Source organism: Camelina sativa, chromosome 10 (assembly GCF_000633955.1).
Source record: "Camelina sativa cultivar DH55 chromosome 10, Cs, whole genome shotgun sequence".
NCBI lineage: Eukaryota > Viridiplantae > Streptophyta > Magnoliopsida > Brassicales > Brassicaceae > Camelina > Camelina sativa.
The window spans coordinates 24,362,511-24,377,302 of record NC_025694.1 but is presented as its reverse complement, the minus strand read 5'-3'; the positions used below and the strand labels follow the sequence as shown (position 1 = coordinate 24,377,302).

The window sequence follows — 14,792 nt, the reverse complement described above, 5'->3', positions numbered from 1 at the left end:
TAGTTTTGGAGGAATATGATTATGAAACTTACCCAGACTGAGAAGGAGAGACAGACCAAAAGATACCATAACTCCATTGAATGCTTCGAACTGAAACTGCGAGATGTTTCTTCAGATTCTCTGGCACACTTGTTCTGTTTTGTCCAGTAGCCATTGTTTCTTCATCCCTAGATCCCCATGAAACCACACACAAAAAGATAAAATAAAGAAAACAAAACAAAATCAGACTTTTTTTTTTTTTGTCTTGATTTAGAAATGAATAAGATACTTTATTAAATTGATAGCCTAACAGAGAAAGAAAAGAAACTGATCTTTACATTTTTTTTTTGACGTATCAAAGAGGAAACGAATTGGATTTTATTGTGTTTGTCATTTACATGAAACAGTTTCCATTTTCGCCGGCAAAAGACAACAAACGTACAGAGAAATGTTTGAGGTTTTTTCTTTTTCTTTGGTCACTCCATACTTTTTTTTTAATATTGTTTTGAATATTACTTTTGTTGTTGTTTGAGCTTGAACTCGAAAGACTAGAAGAACTGTCTACGAGACTCTGAATCCATTATTTTTTCCTTATATCATCTTAGGTGTGTACAGAACAAAACGCAGACATTTTTATGACAAAATAAAAAATATTAATGATTTATGAGAAAAAGGAACAAAATAGAAGAAAGTAACCAAAACGGTAAGTATCGGATTTTGAAGTTGATTGATTGTTCCTCTTTTTAGCTTCAAGTTGTTAGATTAGTTCCTCTTTTGGGAAAAACATATTTTTTTTTGTTATAGAAAATAAAGTAATGATACTTGTTGGGGTCAATTCTAGATTTCGTATAGAATTGATAGACATATATATACCTAGCTAGTACTCTGCCCAAACATCTCAACAATCTACCAAATAAGCATTTTTCGGCAGGAGACATACAAATAAGTTTTCATGTCAAAATATTAAATAAATTTTTAATTTGTTCCAAAATATTAATGTTATATTTTTTATATAAATTATAAGATTTTTATGTTTTTATTTTAAAAATAAAAATCAAACAGTACAACTTTTTTTTTTAACATTTAATGGGGTCATCTGACCCCTTCCTCTTCACGTGGATTCGCCGTTGTTAGTATGGTGACTATAATTTCATAAAGTGTTGAATATAGTACTAATAAATAGCAAACCACAACTGAGTTTTCTAGTATTTGAGTGATCAAAATGTTGTATTCCTTTTTTTTTTTTGTGTCTCAATTACTAAATGCATAAAGTTTGTTATTGTCGGTGAGTAACATCGTGTTATAAATTTTGTACACAAAACGAGAGTTAGTATCATCGTCATGTCTTGAAATCAGAGCATATGATTAGAAAATAACACAAACACAATTGTCAAATCAACTGCTTTTTACTAGGTGTCAAAGCAATCGATAATTAGTAGTAAAAAATAAAAAAAGTTAGAAAGAAAGAAAAGAATTTAAAATATATAAGAACAGTCTTAACTAAAATTGGGAAACACAAAGAAAGACACGAAATTAATGTTTTGCCTCGAGGAATTCCCCCGATACAAACAGAGACAATCTTAATTTTTGCAATCACATCGTTAAAATCTGTTAACATTTGTTTTTTTTTTTTAATACAATGTTATTTTCTACTTTGATTCCCCCTAGTCTCAAGAGTCATATACTTATAATAATATTTGAATTTCTTTAATATTGAAACCAAATTTTTAATATTTATGCAACTACATTTATTAAAAAGTTAATAAAACCCTGCTAAATGGACCAATAGTTTCTTTTTCTGACATCTAGAAAAGAGAGAGACGTTGACGTAAAAAACATTAAAATATATACACGTTTGGGTTCCCTACAAAATAAAAATAATTTTTTTTTGTTAGAACAGTAGTTTACGGCATATCATATGGTATATATGATAACTTTATATTACACTAGTTTCGAACAATAAATATAATATCCATTAATATATATTAATATATATAACAATTTTTAAGACCGTGGACTGATTATTATTGCTTTAAGGCATATCAAATTATCGCATATTGTTTTACCATTTGTGAATATGTATGTACACGACATATATAAATATAAGACTCATTCTAACTTATTTGCTACTATAACAGTTGTGATTTGGGAAAATAAGTAGTAGTATATACATTATTTTGACACTGACGGCACAGTGAAATAATGTTGAAAACCTGGCCACTAAAATCATAAATTTTGGGCATATACGAGAAGATGAGATTGAATGCTATGGTATCTGACAATGGAAGCATAACACTGATTTACTATTAACTGGTCTCTATCCTCTCTTATATGTTTAGTATTCAACATTGTTTTATAAAGTGACATTGTCTACTACTCCTCTCGGCATCTAAACGTCTGAAAGGCGGCCACCTATTTGTCGTTTCGATTTTCTAACCAAAAGTAATCACAAAGTTGAACAACGAAATAATTTGTTTTTTTCTTTTCTATGTTAATTGATGATTTGGATATGCAAAATACTTTTATGTCATTTCATTTCTTTTTAATAAGAAATTAGTGAAGGAAGGGGAAAAATAACAAAAAAAGCACATGCAATATATATATACTTAACTAAGTCCTTTGGTCCAATGGTAAAAGGAGAAAAGTCCCGCCACATGGGTTTGAATAGTATTGGCTACGATCCACAGAGGTTCGAAATTTAACATGGTTTCCTCCGGCGATAGGAGATTAGTGTTTGGGCCTAAGAAACCTTTAGAATTACTTCGGAATTATAATATATATATATTTGAACAAGTACTAAGAACAATAGTACAAAAAGATCACACATATATATCAGTCTCTTATTATTCATATAAATAAGGTTCTTCTAGAACATCGGAATAGCGTTTAACAAATTTTTAGAATTCACTATTTGGTAGCATCTCTATATCCTCGTGATTGTATCAAATTGTAAACCTAATACACATGTTAATCATATAAGTAAATGGTATATGCTGATATGCATAGCTGAAAAATGGCATTTTAATTTGGATATACTAATTAAACTGATTTAACAGGGAAGCACATATAAATGGATTAGTGGTTCCACCTCATTAATTAGTTTTTTTCACCGGATTATTGACTTAAAATAATTATAATCTTTCAGAATATGAGTCCAAGGTCATTGGATCAATCAACAAAATAATAGAAGTTATCCAAACCAAATCAAGAAAAAATGACTGATTATTTCATTTGGTCGAAGTAATCTTTGTTAGTGGGAGTCAAACAATGTAAATATAGGGGTTTTTTTTTTTTATGATTTGACTTAAATATCATAGCGTATATTAGGAGGTAGAGAAAAAAATTATGCTTGATTACCATTTTTATACTTATAGGTTTGATGAGACAATTAATAAAGAAGAAACCAAGAGTCATTATTGTCACTGAATATGTTAATTAAGCCTTCAACTGTATTAAAAAAACTTGTCATTTCCCTAAATTGTCATTAATACTTGTTGCATCTCCATGAGAATCATAATGAACATTAGACCTTAATTATTTAATTGTATTATTAAGCCCCTGTCCTCTTTTGTTTTTATCCTGCCTTTTAAGCATTATTTTACTTAGACGATCTAGTATTAAACTAAAATTTAGATACCTATGTTTATCTACCATTTGCACCTATAAAAATATTACATATAAGTTTATACAAAATAATCTTCTCTCTGCATTGTTTTGTTTTTCTTATTTTTAACAATCATATTGGGAAGATCGATCCTCCCCCACTTATTTTTTTATAATTTTTTTATAGATAACATATTTATAGTACTGGTCTATACTTCCACTCCAATTTTATCGTCATACAAATTCCAAATGATGTCACAATTCAAAGCAAAAATCCAGCGGTCAGTTGAACAACTTAACGTTCTGATTAAGCTTTCTGTTTTAGGCTTTTAGCTAATGCTTTAGCAGATTTTTGGCTAATTTCGTGCTACGTAAATTTGTTTCCTTTGAAGTATTTGAATCAAATAATTTCTTGACAGACAAAAATGACAATCACTTTGTTGTATAACACCACATGCATATATAAAAACAAAAATTGAACTAATTCTTCTCGTTTGAGTCTATTTGTTTTGAATGGTGTAATAACATGCATGCTAATAATTTTGGTATAAATAATGAAAAAAATATAAATAACAATATATTAAAGTTACATGTTGTTTGTGATCAGTTGTATATTGCATATTATTTATCACTGATTAAACTGTGTTTTTTTTTTGTTGTCTGATAAAACAAAATGACCATAGTACAAAAAAAACTAAACTAAAACTAAAACAGCAAGATAAAAACAAAAACACAAAAAGCACTTGATAATGAAGCCGAAAAGGCTTTCCAAGCACTAGAGGATCAAAACGATCTTATTTAGACATCAATACGCTTACGCATCTGCAGCGAGAAGATCCATAAGCCACAAAGGTCCTCCTAAAGACAAATAGGACCATAATCTTCCATCCCGTGTCACACACTTTGCAATAGCCATCACCACTTTATTATCTGAAACCACTACTGCTTGACACTCTCATAATACAAATCCAGCTAAGATACGATGAATATCGCCTAAACACTACAAGACAACATGCATTTTGCGATAAACAAATATGTCGCAAATCGACAAAAGCGAGAAATTTGCGAGGAATGTCCGTTCCTCGCAAATCGCTTCTTGCAAATTGGTAAACGTCGCAAATCCCTCGCAACTTTTGCGAGGGAAAATATTCCCTCGCAAACTAATCGCAAATTGCGAGGACATATTTAAAAAGCAGTTTCCTCGCAAATGTAGTATCTAGTAAATTCCTTGCAAATTTGCGATGCTTTTGCAATTATTTTTTCGTCGCAAATAATAATAATGGTATTAAAAAAAATAAAATTTTGATTGCCGGTTAGCTTAATTAGGATTTAACCGGCAATTAGAATTAAACCTGTAATTAAGATTAAACCTGCAATTAGAATTAAAATTTATAAGTTATGCAAATTAAACATTACACATTACAATGGAGATCAAGTTCAATACAAATTAAACATTAAACATTAGAAGGGAGATCAAGTGTTCTAAACTAAACAGTACACATTACACATTAAGAGAAAGAGAGGGAGTCAGGTTGCTTGGCCGCCGGTAGCTTCTCCGCCGGTTGCCTCTTCGGTGGTTGTGTCTCCGGCAGGTGGATCCTCTCAACGAAACCTTGCAGCAAACTCTGGATCTTTCTCTGCAAGATAATCAAAGTAAGCATCATAACTATGCATCTTCTCCAACTGAGTCACCTGACTTGCGAGCGTAGCTTCGGCAGCAGCAAGCATTGCAGCTAGATCATTTGTATCTTCAGTAGGAGGAGGCGGTTGTCCAATGTGAGCTGATGATGCTTCTGCTTGCAAGTTCCCAACCCCATATATCCGGTTCTTTTTCTTCGGAGCAACCTGCCAACATAAGAGAGACACACCAACATAAACAACCGTTAGACATTTAGACATTGATACAAAGAGAAACTGTAACACACCAACATAAACAATGAACTTGCAAAAAGAGAAATTTGCAAAAAGTAAGCAACATAAACACAACAGTTACCTCAACATATATTTGGTTCTTTGCTGAAAGAGATAACCCGCCGGAAGCACTGCTCTCCACATTATCCCCAGAGAGTAGCAAAGATTCAGCTTCAGCTATCCTCGATGACAATTGATGGTAGACTTTCTCAGACATTCCATCAACAAAAGACCCATCAGGTTTCCTATGAGTCTCTTCTAGGACAAGCAGGAAATCAGGTAGTGGATCACCGGTCTTCTCAGACTAACACAAGAGTTAGACAGTGATCAATGCTCATAAACAGTGAATAAACAAGTCTTAACTAAAAAAATTTAAAAGGTATACTTACATGCTTTCGTGCTCGGGCTTTAAAAGATGTCTGACCAGATCGGTGTTTGTGTATTCCGGTGCCATCAGGATCACTGTATTGAGCATTACGGCTGTTGAAACTCTTTTGTTCTGACTTTGGTTCAAGCCAAAACTTGACAAAGCCATCACATACTGTAGGATCAAGCCACCGCGGCATTGCTTCATCGCCTTTTCGCTTCCACTTACCCTTCCACCAAGACACTTGATCACTCATCCGAGTCTTCAACTTGGTTTCAAACTCAGTTCTGACTCTTCCGTTGATTGATGGGTCCCAGTTATATGTTTGCTTCAACAAACATCACATGCATTAGTAATTAAAACACAAAATCTATATTTAAAACACATCAAACACAAAGTAGACTTACCGCAAAAGTTTCAAACCACCGATTAACAACCGGACCTGGTGTTTGGGTCCAATTGGCATGAGCATGTTTAAAATCTCTTTCAAAAATGGCCCGGACAGTAGCAGCCACTGAAGGGTCCTGGTCAAACCTACAAAGCAAAGGATAAATCAAATGAGGTACTATGAAACTACAAAAAACAACTTAGACAGGAGAAGATACTTACCAGAGGGTACCCGGAGGACGCTTAGGANGTAACACACCAACATAAACAATGAACTTGCAAAAAGAGAAATTTGCAAAAAGTAAGCAACATAAACACAACAGTTACCTCAACATATATTTGGTTCTTTGCTGAAAGAGATAACCCGCCGGAAGCACTGCTCTCCACATTATCCCCAGAGAGTAGCAAAGATTCAGCTTCAGCTATCCTCGATGACAATTGATGGTAGACTTTCTCAGACATTCCATCAACAAAAGACCCATCAGGTTTCCTATGAGTCTCTTCTAGGACAAGCAGGAAATCAGGTAGTGGATCACCGGTCTTCTCAGACTAACACAAGAGTTAGACAGTGATCAATGCTCATAAACAGTGAATAAACAAGTCTTAACTAAAAAAATTTAAAAGGTATACTTACATGCTTTCGTGCTCGGGCTTTAAAAGATGTCTGACCAGATCGGTGTTTGTGTATTCCGGTGCCATCAGGATCACTGTATTGAGCATTACGGCTGTTGAAACTCTTTTGTTCTGACTTTGGTTCAAGCCAAAACTTGACAAAGCCATCACATACTGTAGGATCAAGCCACCGCGGCATTGCTTCATCGCCTTTTCGCTTCCACTTACCCTTCCACCAAGACACTTGATCACTCATCCGAGTCTTCAACTTGGTTTCAAACTCAGTTCTGACTCTTCCGTTGATTGATGGGTCCCAGTTATATGTTTGCTTCAACAAACATCACATGCATTAGTAATTAAAACACAAAATCTATATTTAAAACACATCAAACACAAAGTAGACTTACCGCAAAAGTTTCAAACCACCGATTAACAACCGGACCTGGTGTTTGGGTCCAATTGGCATGAGCATGTTTAAAATCTCTTTCAAAAATGGCCCGGACAGTAGCAGCCACTGAAGGGTCCTGGTCAAACCTACAAAGCAAAGGATAAATCAAATGAGGTACTATGAAACTACAAAAAACAACTTAGACAGGAGAAGATACTTACCAGAGGGTACCCGGAGGACGCTTAGGATCTAGTTTCGGTAAGAAAGCACGTCCGGGACTTGCAAGTAACTCTTTCAAAGTAAAAAATGATTGTTGTGGAGACATATGAGAAGTTGATTGCTGAGGAGGATCATTAGGCATCGCCGGAGAGCTTCCATGTAGATTATCCTGCATCGCCGGTGATGTACCTTGAAAAGAAGCGGGAGAAGTTAACCTTTGGGGGTGAGCAGAAGCAGAAGTTGTCCTTCGAGTAGAGACTGGAGGAGTTAACCCTTGAGAAGAGATGAATCTTCTGTAAATGTTTTGGTTTACAGAACCATGTTGCTCATTAGTCGACATCTGAAAGCAGAACAAAAATCTGATTAGTTTTAACCCTAAACCCCCAAATCAAATTCAATCAAAACCCCCTAAATTTGAAACCCTAAACCCCCAAATCAAATTCAATCAAAACCCCCTAAATTTGAAACCCTAAATTGAATCCCTAAACCCCCAATTGAATCCCTAAATTCAAAACTCTAAAATCGAATTAAAACCCAAATCGAATCATAACCCTAAACCCCCAATTGAATCCCCAAATTCGAAACCCTAAAATCGAATTAAAACCCTAAATCGAATCGAAACCCTAAACCCCAANGTATTGAGCATTACGGCTGTTGAAACTCTTTTGTTCTGACTTTGGTTCAAGCCAAAACTTGACAAAGCCATCACATACTGTAGGATCAAGCCACCGCGGCATTGCTTCATCGCCTTTTCGCTTCCACTTACCCTTCCACCAAGACACTTGATCACTCATCCGAGTCTTCAACTTGGTTTCAAACTCAGTTCTGACTCTTCCGTTGATTGATGGGTCCCAGTTATATGTTTGCTTCAACAAACATCACATGCATTAGTAATTAAAACACAAAATCTATATTTAAAACACATCAAACACAAAGTAGACTTACCGCAAAAGTTTCAAACCACCGATTAACAACCGGACCTGGTGTTTGGGTCCAATTGGCATGAGCATGTTTAAAATCTCTTTCAAAAATGGCCCGGACAGTAGCAGCCACTGAAGGGTCCTGGTCAAACCTACAAAGCAAAGGATAAATCAAATGAGGTACTATGAAACTACAAAAAACAACTTAGACAGGAGAAGATACTTACCAGAGGGTACCCGGAGGACGCTTAGGATCTAGTTTCGGTAAGAAAGCACGTCCGGGACTTGCAAGTAACTCTTTCAAAGTAAAAAATGATTGTTGTGGAGACATATGAGAAGTTGATTGCTGAGGAGGATCATTAGGCATCGCCGGAGAGCTTCCATGTAGATTATCCTGCATCGCCGGTGATGTACCTTGAAAAGAAGCGGGAGAAGTTAACCTTTGGGGGTGAGCAGAAGCAGAAGTTGTCCTTCGAGTAGAGACTGGAGGAGTTAACCCTTGAGAAGAGATGAATCTTCTGTAAATGTTTTGGTTTACAGAACCATGTTGCTCATTAGTCGACATCTGAAAGCAGAACAAAAATCTGATTAGTTTTAACCCTAAACCCCCAAATCAAATTCAATCAAAACCCCCTAAATTTGAAACCCTAAACCCCCAAATCAAATTCAATCAAAACCCCCTAAATTTGAAACCCTAAATTGAATCCCTAAACCCCCAATTGAATCCCTAAATTCAAAACTCTAAAATCGAATTAAAACCCAAATCGAATCATAACCCTAAACCCCCAATTGAATCCCCAAATTCGAAACCCTAAAATCGAATTAAAACCCTAAATCGAATCGAAACCCTAAACCCCAAATCAAACCTTAAATTAAAACCCCAAATCAAAACCCTAAATCAAATCGAAACAAAGAGATAGAAGAGGGGAGGAGGAGACTTACCGGACCTTGATTAACCGGACCTTGGAGAAGAGGAGGAGAAGGGTTCGAGAAGGGTTAACAGGACCTTGGAGAAGAGGCGGAGACTCACCGGAAAAGACAGAAGAGATCGGAGAAGAAAGAACAAAACGGAGAAGTCGAGAAGGATTAGGGAACTAGGGTTTTTTTGGCTGCGGATTAGTCGAGGTTTGAGCTTCTCTCAAACTAGGCTTTTTACTTATATAGAAAAACACAGCGTCGCAAATCCCACGCAAATATTGCTAGGGATTAGCAATGGTCCCTCGCAAATCCCTAGCAACAATATTAAAATATGTAATTAATATTTCCAGACTTTGCGAGAGAATTACGAGAGATCGTAGCAAATCCCTAGCAAAGTCTTTTGGGTTTAGGTTTTGAAGTGTCATTTGCGAGGGAATTGCCATGATCTGAGCAATTTGCGATGGATTTGCGACTAATTTAGGGTTTAGATTTTGAAAATGGCATTTGTGCCCTATCTTTGATTATAAATCTTGAATTCACCTTTTTAATCATTAAAAGTATTGTAATTAGTCATAAAGGGTTTAGGATCAAGGGTTTAATGTTGTTATTTGCGAGGGAATTGCTATGGTTTAAGTTTTTTGCAATGAATTTGCGACGCGTTTGCTATGTATCTAGCGAATTACTCGCAAATTTGTCGCAATTCTTGAATATCTAATTTACAAAAACCATCAAAATAATTGTAAAAAATTAGTCAAATGAACTTGCAAGTATATTATAAGGTCCTATAAGCTCATCATACTCTTCTCTATCATCAAACTTTCCAAAATTGTCCAATTTTGCATCTTCCTCCAATCATAAACTATCTTTTACACTATATCATATACATGTTCATTACATTTAGACAAATATTCCAAAATTTTATAATTCTCCAACAATTTTGTGTTGTACTGCCCTATCTATGATTATAAGTCTTGGATTCATCTTTTTAATCATTAATAGTAATGTTATTAGTATTTAGGGTTTAGGGTTTAGGGTTTAGGGGTTAGGGTTTGAAGTTTTCATTTGCGAGGGAATAGCTACGATTAGTGTTTTGCGATGGATTTGCGACGCATTTGCTATATATCTAGCAAATTTGTTGCAAATAGGTCGCAAAACTATCTTTTTAAGTTATAAAAACCATCAAAATAATTTTAAAAGTTAGTAAAATTAACTTTCAAGTATATTATAAGGTCCAATGTCTCATCATACTCTTTCCAATCATCTTTTAAATCATTAATAGTAATTTATTAGTAATGAATTTCAGAATAATTCACCTGATGAACATATTGAAATATATTTCAGAATAATTATATTAAGTTTTGTAATATTTATAAAAAAAAAAATTCTTAATTTTGCAATGGATTTGCTATGGCTATCGCAATTCACTCGCACGTCCATAGCAACCTTGCTATGGATAAAGTTTTCGCAAATGCGTCGCAATATTGCGATTGATTTGCGAGGAAGGGGACTTTCCGTGCGAATTTGTCGTAAATGCCTCGCAAATGAGCAGCGGATTTGCGACGACTGGCTTTCTCGCAATTTTGCGAGGGATTTGCTATGGAGTTTTCTTTTCTCGTAATGTCCTTGCAAATCCACCGCAAATTTGTGAGAGCTGTATTCCGTCGCAAGTCGTCCTCGCAAAACGCGTGTTTTCTTGTAGTGAAAAGAACACAAAACCGTGGCCAATCATGGGGTCAATTTATAGCCTCCACCACCATAGGACTATCAATAGCGACTACCACCCTCTCAATGTGCAGGTTTTGTAACGCTTCCAACGTACATTGAATACATTGTAAACCCGCTCTCACAGTGATGTTTATATATTTCACCTTTTTATCTTAGTATATTCACATATTTTGCATGATTTACTATCTAGTTTAGCCATTATTGAGTAGCTTTAGGACTGTTTATGTATTAGAGTAGATTTTCATTGCATTTGCACAATTTCTTGCATAAACAGGTGATTTTGGATCTTAAGGAGCATGGAAGGATACTGAGAAGGATTTGAGCTATCAAGAGAAGAAGATCAAGGAGTTAGAGCAGAAGGAACCAAGTCCAGAAGGTCACTCGAACCCCACACTCGACCGCGTGCGAAGAGGGACTCGACCGGCTGGAAGAAGCAGAAGAAGAGGTCACTCGACCAAGCACTCGACCGAGCACCTGGTCGAGTTGACTGAACCACCTTTCTATCTTGTCTTCTAGCCATTTTAGGGCTTCCTCTCTCTCCTATATAAGGACCTTGTACCTCATGGCCGCAAAAGAGAGCACTTTTTAGAGAAATAATATCTAGACCTAGTATTTATCCTTTTGAGAATTATCTACTTTTTGCCTTTCTTTTGCTTAGATCATTAGCCACTTTTGTATTGTCTCAAGAAATCTTTGATACTTGTTGGTTCCATAACTTTCTAAGTATTGAGAATTTGGGTTTGATTTCTTCTTTAATATTGTAGATCTTCATCTTATCTATCTAATCATGCAAGTTTCATTGATTTCTGGGTTTATGACTGTGTTCATCATGTTTAGTGATTGTGAATAGTTTGTAGAGATCTTAAGGATGGATTAGGCTAGGTGAAGGTTATGGGTGTTTAGATTGATCAAGCTTTATTGTTATACATCTCTTCTAGATTAGATATGCTCTATGCTATCCTTATACTGAGAAGGTAAGGATAGATCTTAAGCTTCTTAACATCACACCAATGTTTAAGTTGCTAGATAAGGCTAATGCTAGAGATTATCATGAAGCATGCTAAGAGATTAGATGTTTAAAGTGATTTTTGACATTGATGATCTGATTGTTTAATGCTTTTTTTTATATGTAATAGCTAGTGAGAATTAGGTCTAAGAGTATCTAAGCTTGTTTGTTTTTGTCATGAGAATGGATTAACAAGTATTTGAAGATCATTGTCTAGAGATAGCTCATTATTGATTGAGGTTAGTTGATCAATCTAGATAACCTTAGCTTGAGCCCAGCCCATAAATCCATCCTTAGGACATTTCTTTGTTATTGATTTCCCTGTTTGAGTATTGTTATTCACTTGCTGTTTGATCTACTTTCGTTTTGCTATGTTTTGATTGTTGTTCTGTCTCTGTTTTTCATCTGTAAGTCCACTCGACCTCCCACTCGATTGGGCATCCGATCCAGTGCTTGATCGAGCATCATCCAATGTTCTTGTTTATGTTCTGCATTTACTTGTTTCACTATCTGTTTCATTTCCTGTTTCATTCCTGTTGCATTCACTTCGTTTTTGTTTGATCCTGTTTCATTACTTGTCTTGCATTAATTTAGTTCTTGTTCTTGTTTAGTATCATTACTGCTTTGTTTTCACTGTTTACTTTGCATTTAGTATCCTGTCTTAGTAGCTTCACATTCTGCATTTTATCATTATCATTTGGTTGTTAGTTAAAAACATTCATCACATTTGGCTTGACTTAGATAAGTATTCATATCCTGATTGCTTGCATTACACTCATTATGGATTGACATCATTTATGCTACAACAACATAAGGGTAATTGAAACACCTTGCATCCACCTTTTCATCATCCATCATCTCTATCATCATTCATATCACCACACATACACAAAAATAACATGTTTCACACAGCTGAATCTGTTCGACAAAAACTTTCTCTAGCATGGTACACCACCTGCCCTTGGGGTCTCTGACCAACCACACACCTCCAAACATAGAAGAACTATTAATCCAAGAAAGAGCGACATTAAACTTTAAGCTTCCCAACAATAGTTTACACCATCTCATCTCCATCTTTTGATTCGTCTTACACTATGGCGAGTCCATGTTTTCAAGGGTCTATTGCGCCTCTCGCCAGAGCAGGGCATCTTGTTGTGCTTTCATAACCATCTCCCTTACATCACCTTGTTTGTCTTGGAAAATAAAATCGTTTCTGTATTTCCACACTGCCCACAACATGCAAGGAATAGCCAACCTTGTCTCTTCATGGAGAAAAGGATCATGGATAACTCTGTAAAGATGCTCCCAATTTTTCTCTATATCATTCTGAGGGAAACCGTCCAATGGTGGAGGAATGTTAGCCAACACAAAAGCTTGACTAGCTACATGACAACCAAACAGTGTGTTCCCAATTGTCTCAACCTCACAACCACAAATCTGACACCGCAAATCCACACTTAGACCTCATGAAGCCAAACGATGTGAGACCGCCAAAGCTCCTGACAACATCCTCCATAGAAAAGTTTTAATTTTTGGCATCGTTTTTAATCTCCATACCTTAGCTTTAGTTGTTTTCTTTAACACCACCAGCATCGTCACATGTACTGTGGAAAGAGAACTCACAAGCCAGTAACCAATCTTAACCGAATATGCTCTTGATTGTGAAAGAGAACTCACAAGCCAGTAACCACTCTTAACCGAATATGCTCTTGATTGTGAATATGGCCAAATGAAACGGTCTGCTTGGTCTTCATCTAACTTCATTGCTAAAATAGCCCTCACATCCTTCGGAGGGAACAACTCCTTCACTTTAGCCGCATTCCTTCGGAGGGTACACGCCCATTACCCATCACCTTAAGCAGCCCTTTCTTAAGAATATCACGACCATGTAGGATACTCCTCCATGCATATGAAGGTCTTGATCCAATACCACACTCTAAAATTGATTTAGTTTGAAAGTAACAACTTTTATAGAAATGTGCAATTAAGAAAACAAGGTTATTTAGCATTCGCCAAGACTTCTTCGGCTTGGTTAAAATCAGACAAGTAAATAGTATTTCGGTAAATAATAGATTAGGTTTTAGCTTTTTTTAGTTTGTATGTAATTAAGAGTCTTAAATATCTTCTATTTTTATAAAAAAAAAATATTGTAGTAAACAATATTAAGCTAATAACCAATCAGTTTTGTTTTCGTTTTTGTTATATGAGAACGGCAGGTTAGACACACAAAAAATATACGTTTATATGTTCCTCAACTTCTTTAACTCAGTGGCATGCGTATGCATTAGTTATTTTCATGTTTTCTATTGTTATCATCCCAATCAACATAGAATTAGTAATATGATATAGAAGTATAAAATGAAGTAATATCGAGAGATGAACAAATAAAATATAAACTTATACTCATAGAGACTCGCGATGGAAGGTCTTCCTTTTTTCTCTCTCATGCGGTGTTAAAGACGATTCAAAAGACGACCTAGATCTACTATGCTTTCTCCGTTTGAATCCGGTGGTTGGTGTGCCCTAGATGCCACCGCCGGATTCCGTGTCTCGTTTATAGCTTTCCTTTCCTTTGCGGCTTAGTGAGAGGAGTTTTCAATCGATCTTTGGAGTGTTGGGTTTTTGGTTGGGGTCTATTAGATCTAAGAACGATGGTTTGTTCTTAATGGCCAAGGAGCTGGTGCTGAAGCGTCGTTGTGCTTAAGTGTCTACGAGAAGGTTCCGTAGGGCTACTGTCATGGCATGGGTTCTGGGTTC

The 14,792-nt window shown here is 35.6% G+C and overlaps 1 protein-coding gene across 1 annotated transcript in view; it reads right to left on the bottom strand.

The window, feature by feature from the left end:
• Positions 1-636, bottom strand: part of LOC104719799 (transcription factor GLABRA 3) — a 12,587-nt gene extending 11,951 nt beyond the window's left edge. The window contains exons 1-2 of the mRNA XM_010437776.2: positions 318-636; positions 33-167 (exon numbers count right to left, since the gene is read on the bottom strand). Of these exons, the coding sequence (XP_010436078.1) occupies positions 33-167; positions 318-319 (137 nt within the window). The 5' untranslated portion in view covers positions 320-636. The remainder of the gene's footprint in view (positions 1-32; positions 168-317) is intronic.